This window comes from Alosa sapidissima, chromosome 14 (genome assembly GCF_018492685.1).
Source record: "Alosa sapidissima isolate fAloSap1 chromosome 14, fAloSap1.pri, whole genome shotgun sequence".
In the NCBI taxonomy this organism is placed as follows: domain Eukaryota; kingdom Metazoa; phylum Chordata; class Actinopteri; order Clupeiformes; family Clupeidae; genus Alosa; species Alosa sapidissima.
In genome coordinates this window covers 26,204,625-26,226,646 of record NC_055970.1, presented here as the reverse complement: position 1 = coordinate 26,226,646, position 22,022 = coordinate 26,204,625, and the positions used below count along the sequence as shown (strand labels likewise).

The 22,022-nt window shown below is 42.4% G+C and overlaps 2 protein-coding genes across 6 annotated transcripts in view; one reads left to right on the top strand and one right to left on the bottom strand.

Annotated features, from left to right (window-relative positions):
• si:dkey-237h12.3 (teneurin-3) overlaps positions 1-22,022 on the bottom strand; it is a 166,329-nt gene that overhangs the window by 85,693 nt on the left and 58,614 nt on the right. The window contains 1 exon segment of the mRNA XM_042061969.1: positions 13,520-13,706. Coding sequence (XP_041917903.1) covers positions 13,520-13,706 — 187 coding nt within the window.
• Positions 437-22,022, top strand: part of LOC121682003 — a 22,157-nt gene continuing 571 nt past the window's right edge. The window contains exons 1-11 of one of the 5 annotated variants that reach the window (XM_042061981.1): positions 437-1,700; positions 2,317-2,347; positions 2,486-2,567; positions 2,919-2,999; positions 3,524-3,574; positions 3,857-5,672; positions 5,760-5,858; positions 6,406-6,477; positions 6,561-6,632; positions 7,282-7,356; positions 7,648-8,504. In XM_042061981.1, the coding sequence (XP_041917915.1) occupies positions 2,340-2,347; positions 2,486-2,567; positions 2,919-2,999; positions 3,524-3,574; positions 3,857-5,672; positions 5,760-5,858; positions 6,406-6,477; positions 6,561-6,632; positions 7,282-7,356; positions 7,648-7,868 (2,577 nt within the window). In that variant the 5' untranslated portion in view covers positions 437-1,700; positions 2,317-2,339 and the 3' untranslated portion in view covers positions 7,869-8,504. The other 4 variants (XM_042061982.1, XM_042061983.1, XR_006022389.1 and 1 more) reach the window with 4 other exon arrangements.

Sequence of the window (22,022 nt, the reverse complement as noted above, 5' to 3'; positions counted from 1 at the left end):
AGCGGGGTGTGCGTGTTTGTGAGAAAGCCAAGCGGCACTAGAGGCTCACACTAATGTAAAATTAAGGCTGTGTGTCTGAAAAAGGCAGACGATCCCCTCCCCCCTCCAGGAAAATCCTTTCCCTCCATATTTTCAACAACACTACCATGAAGTCTCCACTGCTACAGCTCAGCAGGGGCTATCCAGAGCTCCCATGGCTCCTGTTCCCTAAAGAGCTCAAACAAAGGGAGCCATATGCACACACTAGACTCACACACACACACACACATACACACAGATACACACACAGATACACCTGACAAATGACAAAAGAGAGTTATTAATGATCGAATGGATTAGAATGTTACTGATAATCAGCCACTTTCATTCCAGGTGTGACAAAGGGGAACATACTGAGGTGTATGAGTGTGTGTGTGTGTGTGTGTGCACATGTGTGTACTTATCCTACCGACCAATAGGGGACTATGGGTTGATTGCACACCAACCAATAGGGGACAATTGACTGAGTGGGGACCTAAAACCATAGTCCCCACCAGGATAACAGCTATACATGATAGCAGCTGTCATGCTAACATACCTAGCATCAATATCTCTGAAAGTTTTCATCGTCCCCAAAAGTTCTGATTTTGTCCGAATGTGTGTGTGTGCTGAAGATCGAAGCTTAGGAGTGAGACACCTTTGGTCAGTGGCTGTATTGCAGGTGTGTAAACTATGCTGCAGGCTCCACCCCAATGACATTGTCTGAAGTCAGGTTCCGCCCACAGAAGTGGGCATTGTCACATGATGTATCAGGTGACCATAAGCCACCAAGAAACCAGGAAAAGACAGTTACTGGAGAACAGCAAAGGAAGTTTACCCATAGGCTAAGGTTACTAGCCTATTAGACATGGTGAAACCAAGCTTATTACCTCTATATTGCCATATTCAACAGAATCTCCATAAAAAGCCTGTTTCAAAGTTGTGTTTTATCTATGGCCTATGATAAACCTGGTTTAACGGGTCAACTAACTTTAAAGTTTGCCTAGATTTGTGTGTTAACGCCACTCCTTCCAGCAACATGGCCATCTTAGTTTAATTTTCATGTCATTGATTACTTGTTTGCACAAATTAATGAGTGATTGTTCAACATAGGCTTCAAGTAGGCTACTTTACAGGCCTAGCCTACTATTACTAGAGTATTACTAGATTACTACACGTTTGAAATCGTCTGTGTTACGTTCGCTAATTGCATAGTATTTAAGCACTTCTCGACTAATGTCCCCATACAGACTATAGGACACCCCTCCCCCCAACATTTTGGCGGTTTGGCTGCACTCCCTTTTCCACTCTCGCACTCCCGGTCTCATCAGACTCAAGTCCCCAAATAGACTATACGAACGGATCCCCCCACCCCACCCCAGATGCTTTTGGCGGGCTCAGTTTTACAACTAGGCTATATCAGCACTTTTTGTATTCCATAGGTTTAGTCTAAAACATTTCTAATTGATGATACCGGAATATAAACAATTAAATTAATGAAAATAAAAATGTATTAATTTCGGTTATTTTATTTCAAACAACGCAAGAGATTCACGTCCAATCAGCAGCGATCTATCCCACAACGTCTTTCTTCTACAACAAGAAGTACTTTGACAAGCGCCATTTTGATGAAACCAGGAGTAGGTGAAACGTGGAGGAGAGGACACGTGTGTGCTGTAAATGTAAGTTTAATGTTCTGTCTTGTATTGCTTTATACTTGAGAAACATATTTTTGATAGAACAGCAGGGTAGTTCTTGTTGCTACGTTATAATCGCATTAACGTTAGGTTAGTTACTGGATACGAGTCTAACACCACTTCGCTGGTACTACGGTAGTAAGTGTTGAATTAATGCGATGTATAACGTTATACTTTTACTTTTGACGGCTTTGATCCTCGAAGCCTGCATGCTTAAACCATGTAACGTTTCAGCAAGCCAACTACCAAATGTTATTAAGATGGCAAGCAAACGAAGTTCGCACGTTAGCAAATTACCTACAAATAGACGTTAGCATAGATGGTCTAACAGGGGACATGTCTGCACGCTGGCAAGTTCACCTAACGTTGCCTGACAAAACCAGACAGCATGCTAATGAAGTAAACACGTTAGCAAGCTAACAAAGTTATCAAAAAAAGTAGAGACCTTGCTACTGTTAATAAGTCAATACTTTAGCGAGCTATCATAATGACAAAGTAGCTTAACAGCCTAGTTATACAGACATTAGGCTAACGTTAGAGATATTAAGTTGTTTTCCCCCCATGATGTCAGTCTTATATTCTTCTATTATTATCTCCTTAGATATTACTTGTTGAACATGTGAAATGACAAGGTAAACATTTCAAATTTGTATTCCTATGGTCATGCTTATTCCAGATTAAATTTGGGCTAACATATTGATGTATAATATGTATTAGACTATTATTAGTGTAATGGTGTAAAATGCATGCTTTTCTTTTCTATTGCACAGTACCATCTCGGAGAGGTTCTTAAAACGAATTTTAGTTTTGCGCCAGCATCACTCAAAGTGTGAATCCCTCTATGATAAAATGGTATAGTTGACAGCTACACTCTCATTAGTTTGCACATCACAGTAATGTTCCTGTTTGACAATTCTCTAAATAAATTGTGTATGGGATGAGGCAAAATTGTAATATAAAAGGATGATGTTGCTCTTATTAAATCAATAATAGACCATTTAATGCAATGAACTGCTATAGACCCAGGACTTGGAGATGGAGGCATACTGTAGATGACTGTTACTGTTTGCCTGTGTGCCATGTGAAGAAAGAGCAATCATTATTGTTCATATGCAATAAAAACATTCTTGAGAAAATGTCTTATGGGCATGAATAGTGGAATTAGATGATCATTTCATAGCTTATACTGTATGTTTGTTACAGGCAACCATGGGGAAGCAGGAGAGCGATGCAGAATCGGGATACAAAACGGAAGGCCCAAAAAGAACAACAAAAGTACGAAATGTAAGTAATTTACATTCTAAACATGTTAAATCACCCAGTGTTTACTCCAGGAGACGTGTTGTGTGCTACAGGTGTGAACACAAAACTCGGAAATATGTTTGGACCTGATTCTCCTTATATTGTCCGGTCTTATGTGATGGCTATATATTTGATTCTCTGTATATTGTCTGGTAATATGTGATTGCTATATACACTATATTTCCAAAAGTATTGGGTCACCTGCCTTGACCCCGATATGAACTTCAGTCACATCCTATTCTTAATCCATAGGGTTTAATATGACGTTGGTCCACTCTTTTAAGATATAACAGCTTCAACTCTTCTGGGAAGGCTTTCCACAAGGTGTAGGAGTGTTCCCAGAAGAGTTGAAGCTGTTATAGCAGAAAATGGTGTCATATTAAGCCCTATGGATTAATAACAGGATGTGACTGAAGTTCATATGGGGGTCAAGGCAGATGACCCAATACTTTTGGCAATATAGTGTATATATTTGATGTCCTCCTATGTGTTCTTGTCCTCCACAGAACAGTGCTTCAGAATTAGTTCCAGAGCTACAGCGAACAGAAAGTGTGTTTGTAAGTGATAATATAAGACTACTTGAACCAGTGAAATATGGGTGAACAAATTGTGTTTGTGTATTTGTTGTACAATGTTGTCTTGATGTTAATGAATGAGTTATGTTTTATCATAGATGTGGTGATAGTTGTCATAGTGTTAGTAGATTACATTTCATAGATACTCCTATTACTCTCATTCATGGTATTTGACTTCATCACAGCTTTTTTTAATATCAGTAAGCAGACTGCAAAACTTTCTAAACATTGCTTTAAAATTAATCTTTGTTTTTCTATCTGAAGCTCACAAAAGAGATGCTGGGCATTCCAAGGGATTCTTTGCCCAGCAGTGAAGATAGTGGCAGTGAGGACGATTATGTTCCGGACTCAAATAGCAGCAGCTCAGAGGAGCCCAGTGATGAGGAACCTGCAAAGAAGGTCAGGCCCAAAGTTTCTTCTGCCAAGTCCAGTGATGAGGAACCTGCAAAGAAGGTCAGGCCCAAAGTTTCTTCTGCCAAGTCCAGTGATGAGAAACCTGCAAAGAAGGTCAGGCCCAAAGTTTCTTCTGCCAAGTCCAGTGATGGCACAACAGCAACAACATCCTTTTCTGCCACTGACAATGAGAAGTCTTCAAGTGAGTCAGTAGTTGTAATGAATGTGAAAAAGAAATCAGATCCTTGTAAACAAACAAGTGACAGTAATATCAATCCTAACGATTTCCTGCATTGTTTAAGCTGCCAAGGGCTTTTCAAGAGAAGGTTTCTTTGGAAGCATATGAAAAGGTGCACTCTGGCTAGACAGTGTGGGGTACTCAAACCTGGCAAAAACAGAATACAATCACTCTGTGCAAACGCTCAACCTGTACCAGTGGGAGTAAGTGCTAAGTTATGGAAGCTCTTAAGTGAAATGAGTCAGGATGATGTTACCCATGCCGCTAAAAATGACGTGTGCATTGTAAAGATGGGAGAGCAAATGTTTAACAAAATTGGCCATGATCCTTCAAAACACGAATACATTAGGCAAAAGATGAGGGAGGTTGGAAGACTGCTGTTAGCAGGTACACAGGAATCCCCAATGAAGACAATGGAGGATTTCATTCTTCCGTCGAACTTTCCACATGTTGTGAATGCTGTGAAGGATGTAGCAGGCTTTGACAGTAACTCCAATTCTTTCAAAATACCTTCACTGGCTTTAAAATTAGGCCACAGCTTGCAGAAGATTGCGAGCATTATTGAATGTAATGCAATGATATCGGGGAAAAAGAAAATTGTTGAAAATGCACAACACTTCAAACAAATTTACCGAACATGCTGGAATGAAAATGTTTCCTCATCTGCACTGAAAACACTTTCAGAAGCGAAGTGGAACACCCCACAACTGCTGCCATTCACTGAAGATGTTAAAAAAATGCACATGTACATGGATCAAAAACAAAAAGAAGCATACCAACAGCTAACAAACGAGGAATCATCAAGGAACTGGGTTGATCTAGCTGAGGTAACCCTCGCTCAGCTTATACTGTTCAACCGTAGAAGAGAGGGGGAGGTGTCAAAAATGCGCCTAACTGCCTTCACTGAAACTGATGTGCCATTGCATGCAGATGTAGCTGAGGCTCTAACTGCTCTAGAGAAGAAGCTGTGTGAACACTTCAAAAGGATTGAAATTCGTGGGAAGAGAGACAGGAAGGTCCCTCTACTGCTAACCCCAGCAATGCAGGCGTCCATGGAATTGTTAGTGAAGACTCGTGCATCCTGTGAGGTTCTCGAAAATAACATCTATTTTTTTGCCAGACCTAGACAAGAAACGTTTATTCGAGGCTACAAGTGCATTCACCAGTTTGCAAAGGAGTGCCAAGCCAAATACCCAGAGCGCTTATCCTCTACGAAATTAAGGAAACATGTATCCACACTTTCCAAGGTTTTGAACCTCAAAGATACAGAAATGGATCAATTGGCTGATTTTTTGGGCCACAACATCGCAGTCCACCGCAAGTTCTATCGTCTGCCAGAAGGAACACTACAACTGGCTAAAGTTAGTAAAGTCCTGATGGCCATGGAAAGAGGGTGCTTAATGGACTACAAAGGAAAGAATTTAGATGAAATTGAAATTGATCCCAATGGTAATTATAATGTTCAAGGTTAATGTTAATCTCACTATGATTTATACATTTAGTAGATTTCACAAGTTTCTGATTGGTGTGCTTTAGAAACAATTCCAGAGGAGAGTGACCATTCAGAAAGCGAACTGACGGACGAAGAACTAAGCCCACCTTCTACATCCTACCTACCTTCAGCTGCTAAGAAACGTAAGTATTAAGGGTAACAGTGTTTCCTCTACATTTATTTCAGCATGGCGCCCCCCCCCCCCCCCCATTGTTTAATTAATACCACCACGGTATCAGAATCAGGGCAGACGCACATTTGCTTTTTAAATAATCCTGCGACGTATCCTCCCCTGCTGGCTGCCGCTCGCATTGCAATTTAACAATAAGTAGCCTAAACTAGTCAGAGGTTATTATGGCCCGTCCAGTTTCAGTTTACATATTATATATTGTATTGATGTAGCCTATTTAAAGCATTAACTTTCTTCTCAGTGTTTCCTCTTCATTTAGCAGTGCCACTGCTTCAGAATTAGGGGAGACGCAAAATATTGTCCAGAAGCATAGTACTAGTAGGCTAAATGCCCTTCACTGGCTGCTGAAAATTGCAGTTTAAGAATAAACAGCAATGCTAATCCGAGGTACCTGCCGCCACTGTTAAAAAAAATCTAGCGGAAAAACTGGGTAATATGAATGCTTGCAGGTTGTCTTGAAGGTGTTGAACATGATGCTGATTTTAATGTCTGAAACGCAGGCACTTCAAAGAAGAAACACTGCATGCAGTCAGAGGACGAGTCCGAGGATCCAGGTTCAGCTGCTAAGAAACGTAAGTATTAAGGGTAATATGAATGCTTGCAGGTTGTCTTGAAGGTGTTGAACATGATGCTGATTTTAATGTCTGAAACGCAGGCACTTCAAAGAAGAAACATTGCATGCAATCACAGGACGAGTCCGAGGATCCAGGTTCAGCTACTAAGAAACGTGAGTAAGGTTTTGTTCATGCCTAACTGATAAATAAATGTCATCGGAGACAGCAGGGGCCATATTCACAAAGAATCTTAAGGCTAAAAGTAACTACTAACTTTCAGAGAATGCTGTAGCAACATAATTGACATCCCCAGAAAGTCCTCTGCACGTAACTTTAGGTATGGACAAGAAACGTAGCCACCATGTTATTCAACTACGCCGTGACGACCTATGCGGTACATGCTCACAACGTTGCCACAATATAACTGTCAGCTGGGGATTAACTCAAAGTATTTTAGCCCTAAAAGTAGCACCTAAGTCTGGGATAGCTTAGAAATAGTCAAGAAGACTCCTAACTCACTAAAACCTTTTCACAAACATTTGGGTAACACTTTACTTGACGGGTGAGTTCATAACACATAACTCATAGCAGCTGTCATAAACTGCACATAAAGCATTCATGACTGTTTCATGATACATGACTCATACCAAACCTTTCATGAATGTGAAGCAAAAAATAAATAAATCAGAAGCAAAAAATTGCTTCTCCTCTTTGCAAACGTGTCTTCATACAGATTCATTTTAAAAAATGTTGTTTGCCCTTCACAAAATGTGTGTTGCAGACAGGATGGTGATTTGTGGTGTGAAATTGTTTTTGTTTTAGGCACATCAAAGATGAAGAGCCAAAGTAAATGTGATGAAATGAACTCCGATGTTCCAGATGCAGCATCCAAGACATGTAAGTATGATGGATGTTTGTGTTCTGATATGAACTTATGTAGTCCGATCAAAACTAGTGTAGCAAATGATAGGGTTTGTGTTCAAGTAAATATGTTAAACCTGTCAGGAAACTGAGCTAAAATAAATGTATAGGCCTCTGTCTTTATCAAATTAAAACTTGTCAAACAACTTCATCATACAACAATTCATTCATTGTCAGACTTGAAAGACACATAAGTGTGAATATTTTTGGTTAAGCATATTTCATTAGTGTCTTTTTGATATTCTTTGTTGTGATTCTATTTCACAGCCTGCCGCAAGAGAAGACCATGGAGTCAAGAAGAAATCTGCGCTGTTGAGAAGACCCTGATGAAATTTATCACTACAGGCAGAACTCCTGGGAAGGCAGACTGCGTTTCTTGTATCAACTCAGCACCTGAAGCACTTAAGTTCCGTGACTGGATGTCAGTTAAGTTTTATGTCAAAAATCGTTGTGTGTCCTACCAAAGAACCACACAGACCCTTTTATAGCAATTTGATAAGAATGATTTTGGGGGTGGGAGATGGGAATGTGTTCAGTTTTCTTAACAGGGCTTGAGCATTTCAGAGGACCACACAATACATGCCCTGTACTTACACAGTATTCTTGTTTATATTTTATGTTGGCAGAGGGTCAGCAATGTTTTTGTCATTGGTATTACAGTACATGCACTTTATTTTAACAGTACTTAAATGATTTTAGGTTGGGAGAGGGTCAATTGTGTACTTTCGTTAATACTACATGCTCATACAAACAGGCTTTAGAGGAAAATTAATGATGCTCATGATTGTAATAATGTTGAAGTGTAAAGAGTTGCGTGTGAGAAGAAGGTACGTTGTATCCTTGTTGACGGGTTCGTTAAAAATATTCTGACAACACAATTTTTTTATTCATTTTAATATTTCTTTTATTTTCATTATTCACTTGGTATCTGCAATGCCTGAGTAGATATTTTATATTGAGAAGGTATCTGCTTTTTCACATGGTGTTGACTGTAGCATTACTAGCACTTTCAGAAATAATGTACGCTAATAACTATAACAACAATCTACCTCATAACGTTCTAATGAAGTGTGGTTGTGCATTCTGGCACTGTGTTAAGCAGCCAATAAATGTGTTGATTGCTACTAATGTTTTTATTTCTTTCCTTGTGTATACGTATTAGCTTCAACTTGGTGTCATGAGGCAGGTCTCACGAGTATTTCCAAAACAACAGTAAATCCTCAAATACCTCATGGTATTATAGTATAAGATGCATTGCAACTTGAACAAATGTGGTTTACATTACATGTGCTCCTTCAGAATGGTTTTCAGTATATCCAAGAAAATACAGAAGTTGGTCCCCAGATTGCACTGTGCTTGTTGATTACATCACTTGGGTGGGCGTAACTATGGGCGGGGCCAGAGTCCTCACTTTGACCACCTGACACCTGTCCCCTGTGGCTGGTCAGGAGTCAGGTGTCAGACTAACTTCAGGTATGAAGTGTGTATTCTATATTCCAACTGATTTGCTTATTACTGAACCCATATACAATGCTCCTGTGCAATGCCTTGTCTGTACCATGCTTAGAAAGTGGTGTCCCCAAAAGTGACCGTTCTTTCAGGTGTCCCCAGGCGGTGATAAAGATGGGTATGTGTGTGTGTGTGTGTGTGTGTGTGAATTGCATATGTAAATGTGTGTTTGTTCGAGCAATGTGTATGGTAATGCAGGAGTTGCCGATGTGCCCATGTTAGTGTGTGTCTTGTGTCCTTATAGCTGCTGCCCAGCTGACTCTGTGGATCTGCACAGCATATCAGCTCCTGATCTGGACTCAATTCCTCCCAGATCAGCTGCTGGACCTGGGCACCGCTACAGGGTTGCAATGTGATACAAATATAACTGCCTTACCTCATTCTGATCAGCTCTAACTGCTCTTTCATCTCCCCGCCGAACACACACACACACATACACACATACACATGCACACACACACACACACACACACACACACACACACACACACACACACACACACACACACTCATCCTGAGCAACACGGCATGCACAAAAGGTACCACCTCTAATCTCTGAGAGAAGGCCCTCTAAGGTCCTTAACCTCAGGGCTTCCCAGAGACAGCAGCCCAGCACAAATTCCCCACCCGACGCCTGAGCCATGCATGACAGCCCCCCACGTCCACAGCTCTACGGGAAGCAGGGAGGGACATGTTGTACAGCGTCCCTCTCATTTGGGACTTCAGCTGCCGTCTGCCATTCTCACAACTGAGCTCACGTCCTGGGAAGTCTGTTTCTACTCATGTGAGTGTATAATTTGTGCAGTGAGCTCTTAAGTAATGGCGTAAAAATCACATCCCCAATCTAACTCTCCAAGATCAATGGCAATCTTCAAACCGTTTTCCACTTATAATATTTTCCTTCTTGAAATGATAGACATTAGCTGTAATGTAAATCAATAGTGCATATCTATGTGTACATCAGGCTGCACCAGCGAAAGCTATACAAAATCAGACATGATCTGCACACCAGAGAGCTCCCATTCACAGTGCTGATCATGTCTGATTTCTTTGGATATTGACGTGCTGGATCCTGCACCCACCTTGCACCCGGCCTTGGGATATGCATGGCCTTGCACTGCTTCTGTGTGAGCTAACACTATTTCCGACTCCACAATCACACAGATTTCATGTAGAACCGTCGGGTCATTTGACCCAGAGACATCGCTGTCATCAGTGTGATCACAGAGGAGTGGTTGTGAACAGGATGGGGAGGTGGGGTTTGTCTTTTGAAATTGTATACTCTGAACTAAAGCTACTGTGAGTGTGATCAAAGAGGAAGACACAGGAAGGTGTGTACAGGTCTGGAGTGTGTGTGTGTGTGTGCAGGTCTGGAGAGTGCGCAGGAGTGTGTGTGTGTGCAGGTCTGGAGAGTGTGCAGGAGTGTGTGTGTGTGCACGTCTGGAGAGTGTGCAGGAGTGTGTACAGGTCTGGAGAGTGTGCAGGAAGGTCAGGGAGAGCAAATGCACTGGAATATATTATGGATGCAAATGAATATCAGTCTATTGGGTTTGAGGGTTACAATTCTCCATTTTAAAATGATAACCTGCATCAACATTCAAAAACAAAATGGATGCTCCAGTGGCCTAACTCAACTCAGATGAAGACAACGCCATCGACACAAATCGATGATCAATCTGATTCTCAATTACCATCTACAGTAACATTGACTCTGGATATTGCTTTGAAGAAAAGCATAGAGCCATGCTGCTGCTGTGTCTAAAGCATAGAGCCATGCTGCTGCAGAGCTGTTGAGCTATGAGTGCTGTCACTGACATAGAAGGCCCAGAGAAGAGAAAAGAGGAGAAGAGTAGAGAAGAGAAGAAAGAGAATAGAGGAGAGGAGAAGAGAGGATAGGGGAGGAGAGGAGAAGAGAAGAGAGGAGAAGAGAGGAGAGAAGAGAAGAGAAGAGAGGAGAGAAGAGAAGAGAAGAGAAGAGAAGAGACTTAACTTAACTGCGGCAACACTCACCGTGCCACTCAAGCCAACCTGCTGCTGAGTGGCACTCACACTCTAGTCTTTCTGCCTGTCACACAATCACGTCTGAAGTGGCTTCCTGTTCTCCCAGGCCTCTGTGTGGCTCCATTCACTCACAGAGAGAGAGAGAGAGAGAGAGAGAGAGAGGGGTGACGTCCTCTCAGCGCTGCTTAAAAGCTGTGTATATTATCATTCCCTTACCTTAAGTTCTAAGACATAAGCATCAATAATGATGAAAAATCTTGTTTCTATTTTTTAGCTCATTTATCATTGCATTTTCTCCTTATCTCACAAAAAATGAAATGTGATCTGGGGTAAATGGCAAATATGAACCATAAATGATGTCACTGGTAACTGAGCTAAAGTAAACACCTGATAAGTATTTTTAAATAAATTGTTATGACTGTATTGATTTAAAAGCCTAACAATGTGGTGGGTCCATTAGACCCCGAGAACATTGGCTGAGTTACAAAAATATGAACACCTTACAAGAGCCAAAAGCTGTGTATTATCCTTCCCTTCCCAACTCCCGTCTCCTGCTCAGAGGACAGACCCAGGCAGCTGAGGGCCAGCTCACATTGGAATGCAGGTGCAGTCAGGGGCAGTGAAAAATGCCACCGTCGTAAAATGGCACCTTGTATTTCTACTGTTGCTGTTCATTTTTCTGATCTGACATTTTCTTACACTGTCTAACAATGGTTACATTTAGCCTACTTGTACCAAAAACGCCATTAGTAATTGTGAGACCCACTGTGCTCTTTCAGACTCAAGAGAGAGTGTTTCGTTTTTTTTTTCTGAAAAGAACACTACTCTGATATAGCGAAGACTGTGGATTAACACAGAAGGGGCACGGAGCTGCCATGTTCTATTTGACTGTTGTTGTCTTGTTCCTAATGGGTGCTGTTGCACTGGACGCTCTGAGCATCTCTCCCTTTCAGTCAGGAGTTTTAAAGACAGTGAAAAGACGAGCATCCCTGCTGCGAGTGCTCCCTGTAAACACACACATTATCTGTAATGCGCTTGGACACCTTGCCATTTCACGGCATTAGAGAGGCACTTTAGCTAGCGCACAATGCACGGCACACAGTGTATCATAAGAAGTCATTTGGTGCATTTGTATTTGCGTATGCTTTCTCTCTTTCTGCCAGAGCAAATGCACTTGTCTTTGTGGTCCCCTGAATAGTGATGATCACAAGTCAGGGGGGAATGGGTGGGGTGGGTGGGTGCAATTCAGAGGATGTATGACTTCCACAATGGGCTTCGTCTTCTCCGATGCTGATTCTGAATGGCATGCATCACGTCAGTGCTGATTTGAGCTCGTCTGTCTAACTGCATGAGTAATCAATGCTGATCAGATTCAATTGAGAGGCTTGTCATATGAAGCAGACATTCATACCACAGAATGAGAGAGAATCTCCATTATCCATCACTGGAAAACTGATTTACAGACCACGCAGCAATAAAGAGACGTAGAAAAATATAATTGGGAAGAATTTCACTATATTGTAGTGTCGGTTGAATTAGCCGACAGAAGATAAGCTAAGACAGTGCAAAAGCCGCCTCGGTGGAGAGAAATTGGAGTTTTATTGTAGCGTCTCATTGAAAAGTATCAAAGTTAATTTAGCGTTTAGTTCTTTCACTTCCCCTTTTCCCTTCCCCCACTTATTCTGCATGTTTAGTGTCCTCTCACACACTCATATCACTGGCAGTACAGTCTACACACACACTCATATCGCTGGCAGTACAGTCTACACACACTCATATCACTGGCAGTACAGTCTACACACACACTCATATCGCTGGCAGTACAGTCTACACACACTCATATCACTGGCAGTACAGTCTACACACACCTCATATCGCTGGCAGTACAGTCTACACACACACTTACAGGAGCCGTAAGACACACTGAGGGAGGGAGGACACGAGGGCTCTGTCTAAAGAAATGGGTTCTGGTATAGGAGGTGTGAAAAGATGTATACAGTGCATACATGTATGTACACATACAGTACATATATATATATATATATATATATATATATATATATATATATATATATATATATATATACAGTATGCACATGCAGGGATTGCAGATGTAAGTAACGTTATTCCACCATTGGAAAAAGCCATTAAAATGCTATTGTGTTAGGTTACAGACAGAAGAAGAAAAATATACAGAAAACACAGCACACACACACACACACACACACACACACAGAGCCGTGGCCTACTGGTTAGCGCTTCGGACTTGTAATGCTATTGTGTTAGGTTACAGACAGAAGAAGAAAAATATACAGAAAACACAGCACACACACACACACACACACACACACACACACACACACACACACACACACACACACACACACACACACACACACACACACACACACACACACACACACACACACACACACACACTCACTCACACACACACTCACTCACAGGCAGCTCACTGCATCAGGATTAGTGTATGGTTCACCTCACTGTGTGTGTTTCACTAATTCACGGATTGGGATAAATGCAAAAAACGGATTTCACTAAGTACATATACTTATACTTAATTCACACACATACACACACACTCGCTCACGCACAAGCACACACTGACCTGCTCTCCAGGGCTACATTGCTGCCCAGCACCCAGTTCTCCTGCAGCTGCACACACTGTGAGGCACTCTGTAGCTCTGTCGTTTGATTGGCCAGGGCGTGGTTGAGCGAGGTGATTGACGGCGTCTGCTTGTGCTGGTGAGAGGCGGCCGGTAGAGGGGGCGGGCTCTGCTGGCTGGACAGCGGCTCTGTCAGAGGAACAAAGAAACAGGGAAAGTTTTGAGGATAAAAATGGAGGACAGATCATGGACACTGCAGATCATGGACATACGTTACTTGGATGGACACTACAGATGCTCAGATTATCAACAAACCACAATTTATGGTTAAGATTAAGCTAAGCAGGTTACGTTTGGTAAAGGTAATGGTTAGTAATTGTTCAACAACAATTTTATATACTGAACTTGAATCTTTACAGATATTTGAAGTCCATGTGGGAGGACTATTCAAGTGAAGTGTTTCCAAAAGCATCTCAAAAACTCAGACAACAGATGCCTCAGGAACAGACAGCCCGGACCCAGGGGAGCAGCTTCAGAGCAGGAGAGGTGACCCTCAGTGGGGACAGATGACACATGCCCTCACATGCTGTTGCGCTGCCACTGTCTCAGGAACTAGTGACCGGTCTGGTGTGTACTGCATGCTGCCGCACTGTCACAGGAACTAGTGCACACTGCCACAGGTCAAGGGAACTAGTGCACACTGCCACAGGAACTAGTGCACACTGCCACAGGAACTAGTGCACACTGCCACGGTGTAATAGGAACTAGTGAGCGGTCTGGTGCGTACTGACAGAGGAGCCAAATGATCTGATATGCTCCTTTTGACAGGCATGACAATCAACAAACCACAACGTGCTGATTTGAAAGACTGCTGCACAGCTTGTGATAACCACCTTCCATAGGCTGGCTATTATTCTGCAGAGTCACCCAGATATGCATAGTCACTTCTGTGATTGACAGCGCAGACAGTCAATTAGAGTTGAACAGATGGATAGCTACAGTATAGGCATGTGAGACATCCAGTATAACATGCATCAAGAATAAGGGACTGCTGAATGGGGAAAAAATAATAATAATTAATATTCTTTACAGTCCGAGCACAAGATAAGGTAGCTGTTAATATATGGGATGGCTTTTTAGAGCAGTAAAAATAAAAACAACCTGCCAGAGTATAAGAGATAACTGTCCTGTTATCTTCTAAATGGATGCAGCAGTCTGATGAGCAAGGCGGAAGCCGAGAAGTGTATGGTTTATCTTGCTGTGCAACAGACGTACTGTATGGTCACTTGAGCTGGGTAAACATCTTTATGTAGCCATAGACTAATCCCACTGCACACTGAGCAGCATATGAAATGCTGTCATCAGACTTTGTTTTTGAACAGCGAATGAGAGAGCAAACATGGGGCTGATTTATCTCTTCTCTCGTTAGCTAGATAGCTGCAATATCCCTTTACTCCTGATAACTTTGACTAGAGTAGTTATTTGTTTTGTCCAGGCTTGTTTGTTTGTGTGTGTGTGTGTGTGTTTGTGTGTGTCGTAAGAGAGTGTTTCTTTGTGTTTGCTTTCTGCATTTTCCATATGTGTGTGTCTCTGTCTGTCTCTAGTGAATGTCCTTGTCCATTCGCATACACAGACACACACACGCACACAGACACACACACACGCACACACAGACACACACATGCACACAGACACAGACACACACACGCACACACACACACACACACACACACACACGCACACATACACACACAGACACACGAGTGTGTAGAGCCCTGGGTCTTTGGCACTCAGAAGATGAGGGTCATATTTTGGGGGGGAGCAGCTGTTGCATGATGAATGCTTAACCACACGGCTCTCATTCCATTACAGCCCCAGAACCCTGTCCAACAGCTAACGACTGGAACAGCCATTACAGAAGCACTGAGCAGGACGGAGAGGGAAAAAAGCCACACGTTTCTTTTCCAGCTCATCTCTCGTCCCCATATCACAACGCTGGAATGTCCACACTGTCTGAGACCACATACGACTCCAGCTACGTCTCATCAGTGTTCCTCTGGGTAGGTATTTAACCTGGTCTCATCTGTGTGGTCATCTGTATGTGTGTGTGTGTGTGTGTGTGTGTGTGTGTGTGTGAGAGAGTATGTATGTGTGTGTGTGTGTGTGTGTGTATGCGTGTGTGTGTGTGTGTGTGTGTGTGTGTGTGTGTGTGTGTGTGTGTGTGTGTGTGTGTGTGTGTTTGTGTGTGTGTAATGTCTGATGCAGCTCTCTCTTTCTTTGTGGCGGAGACTGTCTGGGGATGAGAGCTACCCTGCAGTCTGCAGACTTATGAAGTTTTTTTCTTTGAAGTGACCTTTGAAGTATTTAAAGAATTTCCTCCTTCTCTCCCCCCACCCCCTGCACCCAGCATGCTCTAGTACACAGCTTTTGGGCATCACTCTGGTCTTCATATGGCAGACATGTCCTCCCCGGCACAACCGTGTCATTAAGGCTAAATGAATACCATGGCGGGCACTGGAGCTGCAACACACACACACACACACACACTCACCCACCGACCGATCGACCCACACACACACACACACACACACACACACACACACACACACACACACACACAGAAACAACAGCAGAGAGGGCACCTGTGTCAGGACCCTGTCAGCCTGTACATCCACCCAGCGTCTGTGCCTAACATCAGGACAGATGTACCATAATAAAGCTATCATTTGTGACATGCTGTCTGCCCACTGACAGGCCTGCGTCTCCCTCTGTCAGAGGACACAAAAGCTAACCGAGGGCAGAGAGGGGCCGACATGTGGCCAACCCTGGGCCACATCAGGGCCAGATCCCAGCTTGCTCCGTCCCAGACCCTGATGCTGTCTGGAATGTTGTACGTCTCAGTCGAGCGAGCAGATGACAGGGCGTATGACGGACAGACTCGGCCTCTCACAGAGTGCTTCTTTCACTGCCCATCTATCTACAGCTCCCGCTATCTCTCCCTGACTCTCTCCATCTTTCTAACTTTCCCCCACTCTTCCCATCCTTCTCTCTCTCTCTCCCTAGCTTTCTTTATCTCTTTTTCAATCTCTCTCTAGCTCTCTCAATCTCTTTCTCTCTCTGTCTCCATCTATATTTCTCTGACTCTCTTCCTCTCTCTCTTTATCTTTTTTCTTTTTCTTTCTTCTCATCTCTCTCTCTCTCTCTCTCACCCATAACAGATGTCCATGACACTGTGTCCTTGTCGCCCTTTTCCTAAAGTGATCCTGTGCAGGCTGTTCACTACTCACACCACTCTCACTAAAGTGATCCTGTGCAGGCTGTTCACTTGTACTCAGACCACTCTCACTGCCTCCTGCATGTGTTATTATCATGTAATTAATATTACATAAACATGTTCAGACAATCTGAGGCACCTTCAACATACCAGATTTCTCTGCCACTGAACAAATATCAATATTGTATTTCACTTATGTAAATCATATGCTGTGCATTTCAACTTTATACTATATCTACCTATAAAGCAAGAAGCGTCTGTGTGTGTGTCTGCGCATCGGGGAGTTTTTTGCCCCTCGCCCTCGTCCAATAATTCCGTATAACAGGACACCTCAGCGGCCGTTATCCCTTACGTAACGTATATGGTATAGTTAGGTTAGGGTTAGAGTTAACTCACTTTAATAGTGCATTCTTATACGAGTGGTGCATTTCAGTAACCCTAAATCAGTCAACATGGTGAGTCATACGGGACAGGCAGACTCTTCACAAAATGGAACCGCTTCAGGCTTCATATCGGGTCAGTTTGTGAGCGTGTCCGTCTGTGTGGTGTGAGCTTATGTGTGCATATGTCTGACGGAGAACGCAAGCAAACATAGAGGGAGCTGACAGTGCGGGCCTGCGAGGCATTTACATAACTCAATTAGGAGGCGCGCCAAAGCTGTCGCCCCCATTTAGAAGAGACGAGGCCAGACAAGGACAGTCAACAGGGACGCTCACGGACCACTGTCTGCATGCAGCACATGGAAACCGCCTGCACAGGTAGGATGATAAGTGTGTGCTCCTGTGTGTGTGTGTGTGTGTATGTGTGTGTGTGTGTACCACCTGCGTTGGTAGGATTGTAAATGTGTGCTCCTGTGTGTGTGTGTACCGCCTGCAATGGTAGGGTAGTAAGTGTGTGTGTGTGTGTACCGCCTGCGCTGGTAGGATGGTACTGTAAGTGTGTGCTCCTCTGTGTATGACCTGTGTATGATAGTGATTCAAAGGCCGAAGACTGAAAGACCCTGGAGTGTGTGTGTGTGTGTGTGTGTGTGTGTGTGTGTGTGTGTCTCCAGTGATAGTGATGACAACTGACTTTCTTAGTTGTACATCAAGCTGCCCCCTCCCAGCATCTCCCTGTCCAGTCTCACAGACATCTACTCACCCTTCCTCACACACACACACACACACACAGATGCACACACAGACACACAAGTCCTCTTGGTTTGTGTGTGTGTGTGTGTGTGTGTGTAAGAGTGTGTTTGTGTGTGTGAGAGAGAGAGTGTGTGTGCGTTTGTGTGTGTGGGAGGGTGTAGTCCATGAATACTGCAGGCAGCTCTATCCAATTCCATCCCTGGGGAGGAAAATGGACATGGAGAACTGGGCTGGTGATGCTTGAGTGTGTGTGCATGTCTGTGTGTGTGTGTGTGTGTGTGTGCGTGTGTGTGTGTGTGTGTGTGTGTGTGTGTGTGTGTGTGTGTGTGTGTGCTCATGTGTGTGGACTGGCAAGTCTTTCATTGCCTCAGTGTAAGTGTGAGTTACAGGGACCAGAGACAAAGCCAGCAGCATCAACACCTTCAGAGCCAGCGCTGTGTTGAGTGAATGGACCAACCAGAAACCAACAAACCAGTGAACAGTTGTGTTGAGATTAAAATCTGGTACACTGAAGCCCTGATTGTCCAGGGAAATGTACCAACAGCACTGACCATGGTGAGTAAGGGGTGTGCTTTTATTAGACCGCAACATTCCCCAAAACCTGTGCAAAATTCGATACAAACCAAAATAATAAATAAGGCGTAAATAAAATAAATAAATAAGGCAGGTAAATCTCAAAAGGGAAAATTGACAGGAAGTATGACAACAACAACAACAACAAAAAACAGACAAAGAAAGAGAATTCATTAAGGACTCTGATGAAGATGTGACTACATCGAAACGTTAGTCAAATAATGTTCTGCACCTTTTACTAAAGAATACAATTGGGAAGACATCTGAGCTGCACCGGCGTCTCTCCTTCTCTCTACAATATCTGTCCTGGCCTGGTTGCACCGGATTGTCGCCAAACGACAGAAGCGCGGAGAACACTCCTTTGTCTAAAGAGAATTCATTCTCAGGCTGGACAGCAGAGCAGGCGCATGCTCACAGCAGACATGGGCAGAATGGAGCACTCATCATATGCAACAAAGAGCCTTCTCTCCATCCAGCCATGGATTTCAATAGACCAGATGACCTCCGACCCCCCAGGAACACCACCGGACAAACCAACTATTTGGCTCAATCAATTAGGTGGACGGCCAGTCGAGGTCACCTTTATCCATCTACGCATTCAGAAACACAGAGAATATCTTGCCATATGTCATCATGGTTGGAAAATACTGATGAAAACAATGTGAAAAATAGGCTACTGTTACAGTGACCAAACTAAGGCAAATTTACACCAAAACTATAAAGAAAAGGGAATATTAATGGATATTAATTTAATGAATAGTGTGGTGTGGATCACACTGACACTCATATACCCCATGTCTGTGAAACAGCTTTATCAAATGCACTCCAGAACCCTTACTATCAGGACAGCCATGCGGAAAACTTTACATCTTCAAAAATTTGATTTGATGTAGGAACTTCAGTCATTAGTTAGCTTTATAGTGGTAATCCCCCCCTCTCTATCTCTATCCTATCTTTGTCCAGAATAAAAGCCCTTCTCCAAAGGAAGATATCAGTAGTACTGATAGTGTTATCATTCACTAAATCATCCTTTCAAAGAACACAGAATTCTGAAACTAGTTGTTCCTTAGAGGACATATTCTTACAGTACACCCTTCTATGATTATTTTCTTGCTGAGGGGGTCAAGGTCAGAGCTAAAATTGTCCCTCTCTTGTTCCTGTATGCCCTCACTTCATGTGCCCTTTGCTCACCCTCAGAGATACGATCCAAACACTTGTCCTTTTTTATTTTGAGGGTTCCTCTTCTTTGAAACTCAATCAATGCTGATGACTCCCTAACAAAATTGCTCAATGTCAAGTTGTCACACTTCAAGTGGTTGGAATACTTTAGAGTGTGCGGTGTGATTAATATTGCATGGCGATGATCAGACGGCATCCTCACTTCACTACCCATACTGACTCATTGGTCTGTCCATCAATCCTGCAACCAGGGGACTGTCATCACTCTTTTTGAAGTTTACACACTAAACCAGGACATGTGACGCTAACATGTGAGAGCTAGTCTGCAAGTCATTGAAATCAGCTCATGTTCAATAAGCTACCATATACACCAAATCATTATGTGAAATATACTGGAAAAGCATGAGCACAGTCACAATAATGTCTGCAAAGGGCTTTACAAATCCAGCAATATAACGAGAAAAAATAGGTAACACTGTATCAGAGAAAAATAAAGCAAGAAGAGTAAACTTGAGCAAGCAGAATAAACAACTGACAAACAACAGGTGATAGAACGATAGATAATGATGGTGTAAATAAACAACTGATAAACAACAGGTGATAGAACGATAGATAGTGATGGTGTAAAGCACAAACAAATAAAAGCATCACAGAGTAAACAAATAGCAAAAAATCATTTAAAACAATGTTGCAGACAGGACTTTCTTTTTTTATGTAATATAATAAAACATCTGAACTTCAATGAATCAAACATCATCAAAGGTCTGAATATGATAAGAAAGTAAAATAGACATGCACAACACATTAATAAACAGTTATTTACTATGGAAAGGAGCCGGTTTTAAAGTAAACACTGCGATAGCACCTCTTCTATCATGTGTTAGGCTGTTGTCCCTCGTCTGGTCCTCCATAGAGAACCGCAGTTTACCCTGCTTAGCAGCAGCCTGACCCACAGCCTGCAGTTAAACACACTAATACATTCCCCTCGCCCTGGAAAAAATACAAACGCTATGTCAAATTCCTTCTATATGTCATCCAAGGTCAGGGGGAATATAATTCCAAGGTCAGGAGGAATATAATTCCAAGGTCAGTGGGAATATAGTTGCAAAAGGATTTAGAGGAATGGCATTGTTTGTACCAAAGTAAAACATCTAGCACTGCAAGGCTAGGTCTTTAAGGCTGATTCAGTTAAGTTTTTATTTTATTTGATTTTATTTCACTTTTTATTTTTATTGATTAAAACTTATACATTTAGTTCACATCAGTAATTGTTATTGTTATTATAAATAAATGTTATTGTTATTGTTATTGTTATTATAAATAAATGTCTTAAATATAATTCTGAATGATAAAGTGAATGTTCACAGTTATTTGACTAAACCAGAGCAGTAAGACCTGTTTCTAAAAAGAAAGAAAGAACGAATGACATCACTTTTCCGTGCACTATTGTTAGAAAACGCAGGTACAGTAAAACCATGATTTATCTAAGCTGTCTCTACCACAAAGGGAACTCCTACAAGACAGTAGAATGTGCAGCTATGTTGAAATCACCACAGTAACCATTTCAAACTACTGACATTTAGCATAATTAGAGGAATCCACCGTGAGACATACAGCACTTAGTATCTCTAACTCGTCACACAGGCAAAAAAACACACACTGATTTGATCATCGCCGGCTTTTTAAAATAGAAAACCAATTAGTGTTGCATTATCTTCGGTCTCAACTTTTGTGTGTGCTTGCCATCGTTCCTAACCGGTAACAGCGGCGCTACGCTGGCGTTCTGACCGTGTCTGTCCCTGTAGGCCCTGGCCTCTCTCCTTCACATGCTAGTTATTAGGGGAGGTGAAAAAGGACCCCCTCACCGCCGCCCGCCGGCAGAGCGGTCACAGGCTGCCTGTAATTGTGTCGCCTACTCAACAGCCTCATTATCAGCCCGTTGTCAGGAGCCGCGACGAGAGGTGACATCGAGGCGCGTTTCTCTTTTCCTGTGTTGTGAATTGAGTTTTTCCTCCTGAAAATAACATGACACGGTAAACAATGCAATCAGGCTGCATCCAATACGGCAAAAATAAATAAATAAATAAATAAATACATAATGGTGAAAAAAGCTGCCTCGAAACTGGTTGGTTATAGTGTAGATGTGAATTGCTGCAAAATATACAAGAAAAAATTATTACTCATGATGACCTACATTTGGAATGGCATCAATTTAAATAGAGACGCATCTCTCAAAACAATTTGGATTTTCAAAGGTGAAGTTCTACCTCTGAAATGTAAATACATAAACTTTGCAAGTTGCCATTAATTTAATTAATTAATTAAAAATACAAAAAGACAGAATATGCC